Source organism: Rhinoraja longicauda, chromosome 12, assembly GCF_053455715.1.
Source record: "Rhinoraja longicauda isolate Sanriku21f chromosome 12, sRhiLon1.1, whole genome shotgun sequence".
Classification (NCBI taxonomy): domain Eukaryota; kingdom Metazoa; phylum Chordata; class Chondrichthyes; order Rajiformes; family Arhynchobatidae; genus Rhinoraja; species Rhinoraja longicauda.
The window spans coordinates 13,320,680-13,338,197 of record NC_135964.1 but is presented as its reverse complement, the minus strand read 5'-3'; the positions used below and the strand labels follow the sequence as shown (position 1 = coordinate 13,338,197).

At 43.4% G+C, this 17,518-nt stretch overlaps 1 protein-coding gene across 1 annotated transcript in view; it reads left to right on the top strand.

Annotated features, from left to right (window-relative positions):
- The first annotated feature begins 243 nt into the window (after positions 1-243).
- The window catches only part of gtf2e1 (general transcription factor IIE, polypeptide 1, alpha), a 55,311-nt gene continuing 38,036 nt past the window's right edge, over positions 244-17,518 (top strand). Inside the window, exons 1-2 of the mRNA XM_078409061.1 lie at positions 244-338; positions 8,480-8,934. Of these exons, the coding sequence (XP_078265187.1) occupies positions 8,487-8,934 (448 nt within the window). The 5' untranslated portion in view covers positions 244-338; positions 8,480-8,486. The remainder of the gene's footprint in view (positions 339-8,479; positions 8,935-17,518) is intronic.

Genomic DNA, 17,518 nt, shown 5'->3' with positions numbered 1-17,518 from the left:
ACCGACAGCCCGCCCTCCGCGACGCTCCATTGGCTCAAACTCAGAGGGGCGTAACCAAATACCGTTCTGTGAGTGGTTGTTTACCCATCAATCACCGCCCATCGGCTGAAAGCCCGCCCCCTCCACGTTCGATTGGTTCTTTCCTCGGGCAGTGGAACCCAATTCCGTTCTGTGAGTGGTTATTAACCCGTCAATCACCGCCACCGGCCAACTGCGACGTGGTGACGCAATGACGCAGGGCGGCGGGGGGGAGGAGACGACGAGACGACGAGACGACGAGACGACGCGCCGTTGCTGCGTGCGGCGCCACTGGGCAGGTGGGCGCGCTGTCGGTGCTGGTGAGCATTTTAAAACCTTTTAAACAATCCCACCACTTACTGATCGTCTCAATACCAGCAGCCGATTAATTAACACCGCCGGGCCTTGTGTGACGGGTTCGGCGTCCCCTGAACTATGTTCCCTCAGGACCTGCTGCCTCGTTCCTCCCTGCTGAGAGGAGTTTAGCTTTGACTTCAATATCTTTAAAGGCTTCTCTCTAGCTTTTTATTGGGCCTGGTTCTGCCATGTGAAACACTGTTGAAGTTTAGCAATGGTTTTTGTGTGGGGAAACTATATATGTGATTTTTTTAAATAGACAATAGACAATAGGTGCAGGAGTAGGCCATTCAGCCCTTCGAGCCAGCACCGCCATTCAATGCGATCATGGCTGATCACTCTCAATCAGTACCCCGTTCTTACCTTCTCCCCATACCCCCTCACTCCGCTATCCTTAAGAGCTCTATCCAGCTCTCTCTTGAAAGCATCCAACGAACTGGCCTCCACTGCCTTCTGAGGCAGAGAATTCCACACCTTCACCACTCTCTGACTGAAAAAGTTCTTCCTCATCTCCGTTCTAAATGGCCTACCCCTTATTCTTAAACTGTGGCCCCTTGTTCTGGACTCCCCCAACATTGGGAACATGTTTCCTGCCTCTAATGTGTCCAATCCCCTAATTATCTTATATGTTTCAATAAGACCCCCCCCCCCCTCATCCTTCTAAATTCCAGTGTATACAAGCCTAATTGCTCCAGCCTTTCAACATACGACAATTCCGGGAATCAACCTAGTGAACCTACGCTGCACGCCCTCAATAGCAAGAATATCCTTCCTCAAATTTGGAGACCAAAACTGCACACAGTACTCCAGGTGCGGTCTCACCAGGGCCCGGTACAACTGTAGAAGGACCTCTTTGCTCCTATACTCAACTCCTCTTGTTACGAAGGCCAACATTCCATTGGCTTTCTTCACTGCCTGCTGTACCTGCATGCTTCCTTTCAGTGACTGATGCACTAGGACACCCAGATCTCGTTGAGCATCCCCTCTTCCTAACTTGACACCATTCAGATAATAATCTGCCTTTCTATTCTTACTTCCAAAGTGAATAACCTCACACTTATCTACATTAAACTGCATCTGCCATGTATCCGCCCACTCACACAACCTGTCCAGGTCACCCTGCAGCCTTATTGCATCTTCCTCACAATTCACACTACCCCCCAGCTTAGTATCATCTGCAAATTTGCTAATGGTACTTTTAATCCCTTCATCTAAGTCATTAATGTATATCGTAAATAGCTGGGGTCCCAGCACCGAACCTTGCGGTACCCCACTGGTCACTGCCTGCCATTCCGAAAGGGACCCATTTATCCCCACTCTTTGCTTTCTGTCTGTCAACCAATTTTCTATCCATGTCAGTACCCTACCCCCAATGCCATGTGCTCTAATTTTGCCCACTAATCTCCTATGTGGGACCTTGTCGAAGGCTTTCTGAAAGTCGAGGTACACCACATCCACTGACTCTCCCCTGTGAATTTTCCTAGTTACATTCTCAAAAAATTCCAGTAGATTTGTCAAGCATGATTTCCCCTTCGTAAATCCATGCTGACTCGGAATGATCCTGTTACTGCTATCCAAATGCTCAGCAATTTCGTCTTTTATAATTGACTCCAGCATCTTCCCCACCACTGATGTCAGACTAACTGGTCTATAATTACCTGTTTTCTCTCTCCCTCCTTTCTTAAAAAGTGGGATAACATTTGCTATCCTCCAATCCACAGGAACTGATCCTGAATCTATAGAACATTGAAAAATGATCTCCAATGCTTCCACTATTTCTAGAGCCACCTCCTTAAGTACCCTGGGATGCAGACCATCAGGCCCTGGGGATTTATCAGCCTTCAGTCCCATCAGTCTACCCAAAACCATTTCCGGGACTTGTGTAAGAAGGAGCTGTTGATGCTGGCTTACACCTAGACACAAAATGCTGGAGTAACTCAGCAGGTCAGGCAGCATCTGTCCCTACAAGGCAGTCTGATGTACCATTTACTTATAACTGCATGTTTATTAAATATTGTTTAGATAATCATACCATAGGATGGGTTAAATTGGATATTTTTAACTTTTTAATCGGTTTGTATATAGTACATGTGCCTTTATTTTACTGTGGGAGGGGGGATATTGAGGTAGTTCAGTAAAATGTTTATTTTATGTATACTTCTATTGTGCTATTGGTTTTTTTTTTGAGTGTGTACATATAGAGATATATAGTGTAAGAAAATAACTGCAGATGCTGGTACAAATCGAAGGTATTTATTCACAAAATGCTGGCGTAATTCAGCAGGTCAGGCAGCATCTCAAGAGAGAAGGAATATGTGACGTTTCGGGTCGAGACCCCTCTTCAGACCAGATATATAGTGATATATACAGATATATATATAGATATTTATATATATATAAAGAGATATAGATATAAAATGTTAAAGTAACTTAACAGGACAGGCAGCATCTCTGGAGAGAAGGTATGGGTGATGTTTCGGGTTGAGACCCTTCTTCAGAATATAAACATAGCACAAAAAGTAAGGAAATTTGTGTTTGGTAGATTATTTCTTTGTTGTAACAATGCTTCTTGGCAATAAATCTTATACCGTTGGAAAGCCTGTTTATTTCCCTTTTAAATGGTGCCACATTTGTAAGGAACATGCATTTGTGGGATGAGCAGCCGAGCTGAGTATATGGGTTGCGCCCATGAAAAATTTGCCAAATCTTCTCTGCCAATGCCAAACAGCTTATTCTGCTGTTGCTATTGACTCTTGTTTTGAGCTTCTGGTACCCCCAGGTGCTGACAATCAGGTGCCTGATTGGCACCTGATTGGCAGCATCTGTGAGCATGGGCCCTGCTACAGTGGTCAGTAGGTGTCTGCTCCAAGAATCGGCATGCCACGTTTGACTGATCTGGATAGGGCCCGTGCGATAGGGCAACTTCAAGCTGGTGTTCCGCAAAACCAAGTTGCGGCATTATTTGGAGTGAGCCCTAGTACCATCTCCAAAGTGAAGGCCAAGTTCCATATAACGGGGGATGTCAGAGACAGGCCGCGAAGTGGGCGTCCCAAGAAGACGACACCCGAAGAAGACCGTTTCCTCACCCTGTCAGCACTTAGGAACCGTAGGCTGTCTTCTACAGATTTGCAGTCAAGGTTTGCAGGACGATATGGCCGACGGCTCTGCCCAGACAATTCGGAACAGACTGCACGCAGCCGATCTCCGGTCTCATAGGGCTGCCAGGAGGCCTGCCATGACTGCCCTTCACCGTCAGGCCCGTTTGCGCTGGTGTCGGCAACACGTGCACTGGAACCTGAACATGTGGAGGAACGTTATGTTCAGCGATGAGTCCAGATTCTGCCTACGGCAGTTGGATCATAGGGTCAAAGTGTGGAGAAGACGCGGAGAACGCTATGCTGATTGCTGCACCGATAGAGTAACATCTTTTGGTGGAGGCAGTGTGATGGTGTGGGGCGGCATCTCCCTCACTGGAAAAACGAAGCTTGTCATCATTGGAGGCAATCTCAATGCAGAGAGATATCGAGATGAGATTCTGCAACCAGTGGCAATCCCATATCTGCACAGTCTGGGACCGAACTCTATCCTCCAAGATGACAATGCTCGCCCCCACAGAGCAGGGTTTCTCAGAGACTACCTCCAGAATTTGGGAGTGGAGAGGATGGAATGGCCTGCCAGCAGTCCTGACCTCAACCCCATTGAACACTTGTGGGATCAGCTTGGGCGTGCTGTTCGTGCCAGAGTGACCAACACAACCACGTTGGCTGACTTGCGACAAATGCTGGTTGAAGAATGGGATGCCATCCCACAACAGTGTGTGACCAGGCTGGTGACCAGCATGAGGAGGAGGTGCCAGGCTGTTGTGGCTGTGTATGGTTCTTCCACACGCTACTGAGGCTCCTGTTTATTAAATGAATAAATTGTTAAATTGCCAATATGTCTTGTTTCTTCAGACTTCAATCATCCAATCCACCAAACAACACCGAACAAGAGTCAATGGCAGAATAAGCTGTTTGGCATTGGCAGAGAAGATTTGGCAGATTTTTCATGGGTGCAACCCACATACTCAGCTCTGCTGCTCATCCCACAAATGCATGTTCCTTACAAATGTGGCACCATTTAAAAGGGAAATAAACAGGCTTTCCAACGGTATAAGATTTATTGCCAAGAAGCATTGTTACAACAAATAAATAATCTACCAAACACAAATTTCCTTACTTTTTGTGCTATGTTTATATATTCATGTAGAAAATATATACACTGATCAGTTAAAACATTATGACCACTGATAGGTGAAGTGAATAACATTGGTTATCTTGTTACAATGGCACCTGTCAAGGGGTTGGATGTATAAGGCAGCAAGTGAACAGTCCGTTCTTGAAGTTGATGTGTTGGATGCAGGAGAAATGGGCAGGAGTAAAGACCCGAGCGACTTTGATAAGGGCCAAATTGTTATGGCCAGACGACTGGGTCAGAGCATCTCTGAAACGGCAAGGCTTGTGGGGTGCTCTCGGTCAGCAGTGGTGAGTACCTATCGACAGTGGTCGGAGGAGGGACAAACAACAAACTGGCGACAAGGTGTTGGGCGCCCAAGGCTCATTCTCCAGATCTCAATCCAATTGAGCATCTGTGGATGTGCTGGATCGACAAGTCCGAACATCGGCGGCTCCACCTTGCAACCTACAGGACTTGAATGATCTGCTACTAATGTTTTGGTGCCAGATACCACAGGACACCTTCAGGGGTCTTGAAGAGTCCATGCCTCAGTGGGTTGGTGCTGTATTGGCGGCACATGGCGGACCAACATCATATTAGGCAGGTGGTCATAATGTTTTGGCTGATCGGTGTACATGTGTGTTCTTCAAGTGTGTGTGTGTGTGTGTGTATATACACTAAACTTTTTTCTCGTTTATCATTTTGTTTACAGTGTACTATGTTTACATATTCTGTGCTGCAGCAAGTAAGAATTTCATTGTTCTATCTGGGATACATGATAATAAAACACTCTTGACTTTCACCTGCTATACATAATCTTTGTCCAATAATCTGCCTATCAGGGAACCCCCTCGCCTGAGGTCATCTGCTGCTGGCTGTAATTTGTTCTGCCACTTTGCGGTTCTGTTTTCTTTCCGACTCACACTGCTACAATCAGTCTGAAGAAAGAACCTGACCTGAAACGTCACCTATCCATTTTCTCATGAGATGCTGCCTGACCTGCTGAGTTACTCCAGCACGTTGTTTCTACTTTGTCATAGAGTGATACAGTGTGGAAACAGGCCCTTCAGCCCAACTTGCCCACACCAGCCAACATATCCCAGCTACACTAGTCCCACCTGCCAGCATTTGGTCCATATTCCTCCAAACCTGTTCTATCCATGTGCCTGTCTAGCTGCTTTTTAAATGTTGGGATAGTCCCTGCCTCTGGCAACTTGGTCCATACATTCTTCACCCTTTGTGTGAAAAACCCTTGATCATCCCTTTGCTATAAACCAGCATCTGCCGTTCTTTGTTATCATAGTACAATTTACCTTTGATCTTGATTCTGTAATATTTCAACTGTTCATTTTTTTTGGGAGATAATTACTTTCTGTTAACAGTGGAACATGTTTTTGAAGTGTAGTCTTGTGCGGGGGTGGAGTCTCACAAATATGAAATAGAAGCAATGCTCAACTGTGGTGTTTTTTCAGCACTCTCTAGTATGTAAATGTTCATGGTTGATCCTATACCTCAAGTTTACAGATCAGTATATCACATGTCTCCAAAATCAGGGGATATCAACCTGTATGATTGAGAATTCATCATCTATCTTCTATATAGTAAGACTCTTGTTTGTTTGTTCCTGAACGACAGCCAAAATGGTACACAATAGCGCGACAATTTTAGACCCATCTTACTCACCGTCGTCCCTTGGTCCTAATGGAAGAAGTTTTATTGAAATCGGTGTTATAATTTTAATGTCATTCACATTTTAAAGTTTAAAGAAATGCACCTGCTCAGTTGGGGCCCTGTTGATCTGGTACTTGCATAAGATGACCGCAGCATCCTTAAGTAGCATAGGAAGGAACTGTAGATGTGTAGGAAGGAACTGCAGATGCTGGTTTGCACCGAAGATGGACTGAAAGTGCTGGAGTAACTCAGTGGGACAGGCAGCATCTCTGGAGAGAAGGAATGGGTGACGTTTCTGGTGGAGACCCTTTTTCAGAGCAAAATAACCCTTGCTTTCCCTCTCCCTAGTTCTCTGACCAATCTGACTGTCCTGATTAAATTTTATCCTAGTATGCCTCGTTGTCACCTTCCCCAGCTAACAATGATCTCTTCTACATTTTCCTTGAGCTTTGTCCCTTTTGTTCTCACACCTTGCTCTTCCATATCTCTGTCTCCCTCTCCCCTGACTTGGTCTGAAGAAGGGACTCGACAGATTCCTTCTCTCCAGAGTTGCTGCCTGTCTCTCAGTTACTCCAGCATTTTGTATCTATCTTCGGTGTAAACCAATATCTGCAGGCCCCTCCTACCCAGCATCTCTCCAGTGATGTTGCCCGTCCCACTGAATTACTCCAGCAATTTGTGTCTATTTTCCATGGGTAGCACGAACCATCAAATTGTTTTTTGTGCATCACCTGGCAGCATTCTGTTATTAAAGTATTTTATTAATTGTTGGTTTATTCATTACCCAAATTTTAAAAAAAAAGTTTTTCATCTCCGAAAAAGAAACTAAAGGCAAACTGTAGAGATATGGGAAGCTGCAAATGCTGGAATCTTAAGCAAAAAAAGTGCTGGAGGAACTCTGGGTTAGGCACATCTGTGGAGGGAATGGACAGACGGCTTTTTGTCGGAAAGGATTGGGATCCTTCAGACTGCTGACGTTTCCAGCCAAGACCCATCTTCAGACTCAAGAAGTGTCCTAACCAGAACGGTCACTTGTCCATTCCCTCCGCAGATGCTGGCTGACTGTTTAGTTTAGAGATACAGCGCGGAAACAGGCTCTTTCGGTCGACCAGTGATCCCTGCACGTTAACACGTTAACCCACGAGGGACAATTTTTACATTTACCAAGCAAATTAACCTACAAACCTGTACATCTTTGGAGTGTGGGAGGAAACTGAAGATCTCTGAGAAAACCCACACAGGTCATGGGGAGAATGTACAAACTCTGTACAGACAGCACCCCTAGTCGGGATCAAACTCAGGTCTCCGTCACTGCATTCGCTGTAAGGCAGCAACTCTACTGCTGCGCCACTGTGCCGCCTTTCATGAGCTGAGAGATGGGTGGTTTTGTAGTGGTCAAGTTAACAGTCTAGTAAATCCAAAGATAATACACAAATTCCAATCCCACCATGGCTGCTGTGGAATTTAAATTATTTTTCTTTTAATCTGCTAGTTTTAGGTTGTGTATGAACCTCCTGAATTTTCATTAAAACGCGCAATTAGGTTCGTTAATGGTCTTCAGGGTAGACAATTGATCAGAAAATATGGCGTGGAAGCAGACCCTTTGGCCCACCGAGTTCAGGCCGACTGTTGACCCTAGTTCTATGTTATTCCACTTTCTCATCCACTCCCTACACACTGGGAGCAATTTACAGAGGCCAATGACCCTAAAGTTTATCTGATTGGTTGACAAACCATCAATCAAAACTAACAGCAAAATTGGCCAAGTTCCTCAACTGCCTCCTCCCGCCAGTTAATTGGCCCAACTTAAATTGCCTCGTGTGTAGGGAGTGGATGAGAAAGTGGGGCTATTGTGAATCAGTGTTTGATGGTCCCACCACCCTCTGAATAGAAAAAGTTAACCCTCTGGTTCCTATTAACTTCAGTGCGCAAAAGGGTCCTGACCTGAAATGTCACCCATTCATTCTATCCAGAGATGCTGCCTGTCCCGCTGAGTTTCTCCAGCGTTTTGTGTCCATCTTCCTATTAAATCTAACCACTCTCACCTTAAAGATATCCCCTCTGGTTCTCTATTCCCCTACTCTGGAAGGTCATAAGTCAGCCTTTAAAGTCTCCGATATTACAAAGGCACACAGCTTGTCATGATTTTTGTTTGTGCATGTAATTCCCACGTGCAATTTGCTAATCTTGAATGAATGTTCCTTTTGTAAACCCAAAGGTGAAAGATGACTGATCCAGACGTGGTGACTGAAGTGCCTGCAGCTTTGAAACGACTTGCCAAATATGTTGTGAGAGGATTTTACGGGCTTGAGCACGCGCTCGCTTTGGATATCCTTATTAGAAACCCCTGTGTCAAAGAGGAGGACATGTTGGAGCTGCTGAAATTTGACCGTAAACAACTGCGATCGGTTTTGAACACATTGAAGAGTGACAAATTTATTAAAAGTAGAATGCGAGTTGAAACTGCTCCTGATGGTAAAACCACGAGACATAATTACTACTTCATAAACTACCGTCTCCTGGTTAATGTGGTGAAGTACAAACTAGACCACATGAGGCGAAGGATTGAGACAGATGAACGAGATTCCACAAACAGAGCTTCTTTTAAATGCCCCAACTGCTACAAAACGTTCACGGACTTGGAGGCCAACCAACTATTTGATCTCATGACAGGTACGGAGAGTTTTGTACATGTTCAATGTTCCATTTTTTGTTCATCAATGTTTTAAATGATCTCACTAGTGAATACCTGACACTCCTGTGTTCCCCAACATTTTTAAATTTAATTTTTAATTTACAATCTCTGGAGAATGCTGATCGCAACCAAGTTGAGGTACGACAACTAGAATGTCTTGGGGAAAGGGTAAAATCAAGGATTTCAAGAGTTTCCTCATTGGAAAAGTTTACAAAAGGGGTGAGAAATTTCATTAGCCAGAGAGTGGTGAATCTGTGGAATTCATTGCCACAGACGGCAGTGGAGGCCACGTCATTAGGTGTTTATAAAGCAGAAATTGATAGGTTCTTGATTAGTAAGGGCGTCAAAGGTTACGGGGCGAAGGCAGGAGAATGGGGTTGATAGAAAGATTAATCAGCCATGATCAAATGATGGAGCTGAATGGCTCAATTCTGCTCTTACGTCTTATGATCTTACTTTCTAAGTTCATCTGTGAATAGTTCTAGTTTAAAAATACTGTATGAAAACAGGTCCTTCAGTCCACTGAGTCCATGCCCACCATTGATCACCCTTACACACTTTCTCATCCATTCCCTACACACTAAGGGCAAATTAACATACAAACACACTTCTCCGTGATGTGAGAGGAAACCCAAGCACTCAGAGGAAGCCCTGGTGGTGTCGGGGAGAATGTGCAAAGTCCACCGAGGTCTGGACAACCTGGATATATGGTGCTGTGAATAGGGATATGTTGGGCTTCGAAAACTTTTAAAATCAAATCGCACCTCGTCATAAATAAGTGCATGAGGAATGGCCACTTGCAGATGGGGTCCGATGGATACTACTCCAAAAAACAGCCAAATCTTTGGGAGAAAAGTAATGGGAAATGCTAAACGGGTCACTAGTAGGAAACATTGATACTGATTTTTGTTATTCAATCAAATTATTTAAATTAAGTTAGCACTACATTTTAGATCAATATTTCTATTTTTTTCTTGAAGTATCAATCTTTGATACGTTTTTGAATACGTTCATTTAGAAATATTAGTAATAGATTAGGCAATTGAGTCTACCCTGTCATTCGAGTAAATCATGGATAGTCTACACTTCAAAGCAATTGACTTATTTCTTCATGCTCCTTAATATATTTATTACAAATCTTTTTACCTCTGCCTTGAATGTAAGTGCATCTATATACTAAAACACTCGTTTGTTTGTTTGTTCCTGAACTACAGCCAAAACGGTACACGATAGCGCGACAATTTTAGTCCCCAATTATTCACCGTCGTCGCTTTGGTGCTAATGGAAGAAGTTTCATTGAAATCGGTGTTATATTTTTAAAGTTATTCACATTTTAATGTTTAAATCTATGGAGGAATGGGGCGGAGGGAGGGGGCTGGAGGGAGGATAAGGGGGATGGAGTGGGGGAGGAGGGAAGGGGGAGGCGAGGGAGGGGGGGAGGAGAGGGTGCTGCACCAATGCAGAGGTTTGGGCCCAACGGGTCTACTTGGTCTAGTAGGAAATAACAATGTCATGCGAGTCTTTGACCTTGCTTCACTAACCTTGCCTTAAACTTTACTTTTTTCCTTGATACCAATGAAGTCTTTTAAATAAAAATAAAAAACCTATGTTTGATAAATCACCGGATTCAGATAACAAAGTTTGATTCACTGAGTAATTTATTACACTACTAAATAAGACACATACACTCACGTCTCCCCGAATATCCCTGAATGCACTTGCAAACCCCGAGTGCACAGCAGAGCACGTCCGCAGGGTGTTTCTACATACACTCACGTAAACCCGGAACCACTCGCAAACTCATCAGAGTACACCACAGGATGTTTTGTTCTTGATCACCTGGCCCCGTTCGCGACATGATTCCCTCACCGAAAGGGCGCCCAACACCAATCTTTTATGGCATTTCTTATCAGAGCAGAGTGCGCCACTGCCACCTCCCAGAGCCAATCAAACGCCCCCCTCGTCTGCAAGGTTTCTGCGCCACTAGCGGCAGGGGATGCAGGTGGTCTGCCCAACTATTGCTGTTGTTCACCAACACTACGCTTTCCCATAGAATGGCCTGGGAAAGGCTGCGTTCCCAGGCAATGCGAGACCCCACACATGGACAGGTGCAAGGTCAATTCTTGTTTTCAAGAGGCTGTGGAATGTAGGGCTGCTAATTTAGCTGATAACTCCATTCCACATTTTAGCTGAAATTGTCAGTTTAACCCTTGCACTACACCTATCCCAACATTGAGTCCATTCATGACGGCCTCCACAGACAAGGGGCATGGCAGGAAAATCAAACGATTCGCTACCTTTTTAGAGAATGCATTCCTTCTCATCGCAGTCTGAAGATGGGTCCCAACCTGAAATGTTGCTTGTCCATCTCCCTTCACAGATGGTGCCTGACCCACTGAGTTCTTCCAACACTCTGTATTTTTGTTCTTTCCCCTATTATACTCACAACTATAGTTTAACTCAGTTGACCTGCTTTGCCTGCTTGTGCTGCTGATTTTTCCATGTGGTCTGTCCTCTTGCAGTTTACTTTCTCGCATGCCTTTGTATTGTCAGGATGTTTCAATGCATTTCACTTTAATGTTGATTGTGAAACATTGAGGTGTAGGTACTGATCTACGGTGCAATCCTTATGTTGCATTTTACCATGGTACTTACCCGACCCAAAACATCACCTATTCACGCTCTCCAGGGATGCTACCTGCTGGGTTATTCCAGTACCTTGTCCCATTTTTGTAAACCAGCATCTGCAGTTCCATGTGTCTGGATTTTGTGTTTTGTTGGTTAACAAATCTATACCATTATTCATCCACACCATTGACCCTTGAATTGTGAAGTTACCTTCTTATGCAGCAGCTTATCAAGTGCCTCTTTGAAATTCAAATATCTCACTAGTGCACCATGGCCAAGTTTGTCTGCCTGTATCTCATCAAAGAATTCTACTTTTTTTTTTTGCACACTGTTTCCCTTTCAATAAACCACATTATGGTTTTCAAAACAAAATGGAGAACTGGATAAACTCATTGGGTCAGGCAGAAGGACATTATTAGGTGACATTTTGGGTCGCAACCATTCCACATCTCCGTGGCCTCTTGCTTTTGAACATTAAGATATGGGAATTTGGTCCAAAACTTAGTCTAGGCTTTAGTAGAATCTCAGAAAGGATCCCTACCTAAAACGTCGCCTGTCAGTTCCCTCCACAAATGCTGTCTAACTGCTGAGTTCTTCCAGCACTTTATTATGCTCAGCCTTCAGTACAGTTAGTTTGAGAAATAATTGCTTATTTCAAATTTATTTATTTGTTCTCCGGATATCCACATTGCTAGCAATGCTGGCATTTATTTCTGTCCTTAATTGCCTCTGAACCAGGGAGGCAGACGAGAGTAGACCACACTGGTGGCCACGTGAAGCAGAGCTGGTGAATAAACAAGGTTTCCTTCTGGTGGAACACTGAAAAATGGAGGCCATGAGTGAATCAGATGTGTCTTTACTATTCTGTAATTTCATTGTTGCTGTTAGGAAATCTAAATGCTTTTTCCCCCATTATTTCAAAATCCCAAGTTTCCATAGTGGGATTCAAACATTTTTGATATTTTTTTAGTGTGCTGGAACAGGCAAGTGGGACTAGGTTAGATGGGGCATCTTGGTCAGCATGCATGAGTTGGGTGGAGAGGCCTATTTCCATGCTGTGTGACTCTGCAACTCTAATGAGATGTATCCCAAATATTTATTTTACACCTGTTATTTCAATATTATCCTCAATCATTTCCTCCTAGAGGATCAACATTTGCTTTTGCTGCTCCTTTGTTTGTAAATTTGTAGAAGCTCTTGCAATCACTTTATCTGTTAAATAAGACTCTTTTTACTCTTTTGCTAACAAATCTTTAATTAGTTATTGCTGGCTTCTAAAATATTATCATTTTTAATGCTTTCCACTGCTCTTCACAAGATTGTAAACTTTTCCTTTTGATCCTTAACAACTTTAATTAAATTGAGGCACTGTTTTTTCCTGTAGAATCCTTATTTCTCAATGATATATATTCTTGAATTTGAAATATTTATTTAAGTATCTGCCTTGCTTACAACTTACTTTTAAACCAGTTTCTTAATCTACCAACCTACTCTCTGCTCATGTATTTTGAAATTATCTTTATTTAGTTTTAATCTTAGTTTAGACACAAGCTTGTAATTCAGCAGAATGTGAAATTAGAAGATCTTTTACTGAGAGGTTATTGTCTCATTACTGACGACCGAATCAAAAATATTATATTCTCTGGTCGGGTGCAGAACATATTGCTCTAGAGTCACAACGAACGGCAGATGCTGCATTCTTGTACAAAAACACACTGCTGGGGGAATTAAGCAGGCCAGACAACATCTGTGGAGGACATGGACAGACGATGTTTCAAGTCTGAAATAGGGTTCTGACCCAAAATGTCAGCTGTCCATACCTTTACAGATGCTGCCTTGCCCGCTGTGTTAGTCAAGCACTTTGTATATTGTTCCAGGAAATTGTCTCGTGCATTCTATGAACATATCCTCAAGATATTCCAGTTTGAAGAGTCCATTTAATAAGAAGATTTAAATTACCCTTAATTATTGTAGTGCTGTGGGTACAAACCTATTTTGTTTTGTCCAGTACTCTGTTTAATAGTATTTCAGCTGCTGGATAGGTTGTAAACTACTCCCCTGAATGACTTCTTTATTTCTTATCCCGACCCAAATTGATTCTACTTCCTGGTTTTCCATTGTTTGAGCAAGTATACCCAGTCTGAAGAAGGGTCTCGACCTGAAATGTCACCCATTCTTTTTCTCCAGAGATGCTGCCTGTCCTGCTGAATTACTCCAGCATTTTGTGCCTATCTTTGGTTTAAACCAGCATCTGCTGTTCCTTGCTGCACATCTATAGTTGCAGGTTGTCGTTAGTCTTTCCCTTTACATGTTAAAAAAGAACGTTGCTTTCAGATTTCACACTTAAATGCCCTAATACTGAATGGTGAAGTATGATCTTTGAATTACCCCAACAGTGTTTTCAATTTATTCCATTGAATTCCACAAACTACAGATGCACCACAGAAAGCATACTGCCGGGCTGTATCACAGCTTGGTTTGGGAACAGTTCTGTTTAAGACCAAGAAATTGCAGAGTTTTAGATGTAGCTCAGACCAACATACAGACCAGACCTCCCACCCTTGACTTCATCTACACCATGCTGCCTTGGAATAGCAGCCAATATAATCAAAGACGCCCCACCCTGGTCATTCCTCCTCCTCTCTGCTCCCATCCGGCAGAAGGTGCAGAAGTTTGAAAGTGCGCACCACCAGACTTGGGAACAACTTCCACTCTTCCACACAGAAGGGCCTATCCTTGTGTTGTACCATTCTAAGTTGTAGTTCCTCCCCCTCTGCAATCAGGCTTCTGAACGCCCTTCCATAAGCTAGGGTACTGTCCGATTCACCTCTAACCCACCGAGGGCATCAGACTTTGTCCAAGGAACTGTCGTGCTACAATGCTGAGAACTATATGCTGCACTCTGTATCTTCCCCTTTAATCCATCTATTGTACTGACTGAACTGATTGTATTTATGTATGGTATATTTGATCTGTTTGGCTAGCATGCAAGAGAAAGCTTTTCACTGTGCCTCACTCAGTACATGTGGCAATAATAAACCTAAACATTTTGTCTACATCACATCATCCAAATGTACATAATGCCTTTCCCTTGGCATTTAGTCCAATTTCCCTACTACTGATAATAGGCTCTCCATGGCTCATCTCCATGGAGATAAATGGAACCGCATTAACTGTCCTTCAGTCCTCTGGCACCTCCCCTTTGCTAGCAAAGATACAAAAATCTCCATCGTGGACTTGTCTATCTCCTCCCTTCCCTTTGCGATGAAGGATATATTTTACCTTGCCTTGGAAACTTATCGACCCTTGTGTATCTAATGACATCTAACACCTCCCCCTTAATACAGACCTGCGCCAGATTATCATGTATCCCTTTCCAAACTGGCTATCCTCCATGGACCTCTTGGTGAATACAGATGGAAAGTGTTCTTTTAAGATCTTGTCTACATCAACTGGCAAATAAATGTTTTATTGAATCCCCAAAGCTGCTGCTGCAGACATTTGTTTCTCTTTGCTATATTAAAGCACTTGTCGCAGTTAAGAAATTATGTCATAGTCATTTAATGCGGAAAAAGGGCTTTTGGCCCAACTTGCCCGTGCTGACCACGATGCCCCATTTACACTAGTCCCACCTGCCCACATTCAGCTCCTCTCTAATCCTTTCCTATCCATGTACCTGTCTAAATGTCTTCTAAATGTTGTTATAGTATCTGCCTTAACTATCTCCTCTGGCAACTCATTCCATATACCCACCACCCAGTGAAAATGTTGCTCCGCTGGTTCCTATTAAACCTTTTCCCTCTCACCTTAAACCAATGTCCTCTGGTTACTGATTTCCCCACTCAACTTTTTTAAATGTCTATCGCTTTGCATGAAAATCCAGTACGTTCTTGGTCTTGTATTGAAAGCATTTGTTTCCTTTTAATGCTGCAACAACATTGAATATTGGATTTTCTTGGATTAACTGAAGGCAGAATAGATGCTGTGCCGCAAGTTAGTTTGCATGAAACTATGATCGTTGGGAAATGTGATTTTTGAACTTGACTGTTTAGTTTATTGTCACGTGTACTGAGGTACAGTGAAAAGCTTTTGTTGCGTGTTAACCAGCCAGTGGAAAGACAATACATGATTGCAATCGAGCTATTCACAGTATACAGATACATGATAAAGGAATAATGTTTAGTGCAAGATAAAGTCTGATTAGAAATAGTTCCAGGGTCCCTGATGATATAGAGTGCAGTTCAGGACTGCTCTCTGGTTACAGTAGGATGGTTCAGTTCTCTGAATACAGCTGGGAAGAAACTGTCCCTGAATCTGGCGGTGTGCGTTTTCACACTTCTATACCTTCTGCTCGATGGAAGAGGGGAGAAGAGGGAGTGGCCAGGGTGCGACTCGTCCTTGATTATGCTGCTGGCCTTTCTGAGGCACCGTGAGGTATAAATGGAGTCAATGGAAGGGAGGTTGGTTTGTGTGATGGTCTGGGCTGCGTCCACAATTCGCTGCAATTCCTTGCGTCTTGGATGGAGCTGTTCCCAAACCAAGCTGTGATGCGTCCTGATAAAATGCTTTCGACGGCGCATTTGTAGAAGTTGGTGAAGGTTGTTGGGCACATGCTGTACTTCCTAAGCCTCCTGAGAAAGTAGAGGCATTGGTGTGCTGGAACTGGACTGGGACTGCTAAAGCAGACTTACAGTGAGCACTCAATGATGAGGTACTATTATTGTGTGGCAGTGTGAGCCCTCCATTGAGGATCGGGAGAGAGCTCCTTGGCTTACTGTACAGAGTGCGAGGACTGGCACCATTACAGGAAATCTAGAGGAGAGCTGATTTGTATTGAACAGTGAGAAAGCCCCCAAAATATATCTGATATGCATTTTAAGCAGTGAATAAAATGTCTAAACAGTTTTCTCATTCCCAACAAATGGTTGTGATTTGGAGAAAGTGTTAGTTTAAGAGCTGGCCATTAAAATGATTTGCTGCCTCCTTTCTGAGCACTAAGGCCGATTTTAAATCCTAATCAGCACATTGGTCATCCTCCGGGCAGGACCGTGAAACCTTAATTTCCTTTCCCAAGATTACATTTTCCATTTAATGGGAAATAAATCACCATCTCGGTGTAAGATCTTATCCTCGTCACCTTGTAAGCTGTTTAGGGCTCAGCGTGATGGGTGCAAATTATCCTCTCTTTCTCTAAATATAGCTGCTTGAACCTTCAGGGACTTCCTTACTATAGCCTGGCTTCATGCTAAATATGCTGCTGGATAACTATCATTAGTCAATGACAAAACCATAGGATTTCACCATTTTTATTTTTATCCCACCATATATCTAAATTGCATATTCAAATCTAACAAGAACCCTTTAATGTCAGCTAGGTAATTCAAATTTTCCAAAACACAAGGAACTGCAGATGCTCCCAGGAATGTGTAGGTTAACCAATGATGAGTGTTTGTCGGCACTGGGCCTGTACTCGCTGGAGTTTAGAAGAATGAGGGGGGACCTCATTGAAACATACAGAATAGTGATGGGCTTGGATAAAGTGGATGTGGAGAGGATGTTTCCACTAGTGGGAGAGTCTAGGACTAGAGGTTAAATAAAGCCTCAGAATTAAAGGATGTTTTTTTAGGAAAGAGACGAGAAAAAATGCCTTTAGTCGGAGGGTGGTGAATCTGTGGACTTCTTTGCCACAAAGGCTGTGACCGTCAGTGGATATTTTTAAGGCAGTTATAGATAGATCCTTGATTAGTATAGGTGTCAGAAGTTATGGGGAGAAGGCAGGAGAATGGGGTAAGGAGGGAGAGATAGATCAGCCATGATTGAATGGTGGAGTAGACTTGATGAGCCGAATGGCCTAATTCTACTCCTATTCCTCATGACCTTATGCTGGAATCTTAAGTAAAACACCGTGTGACAAAGGGTCCAGACCTGAAATAT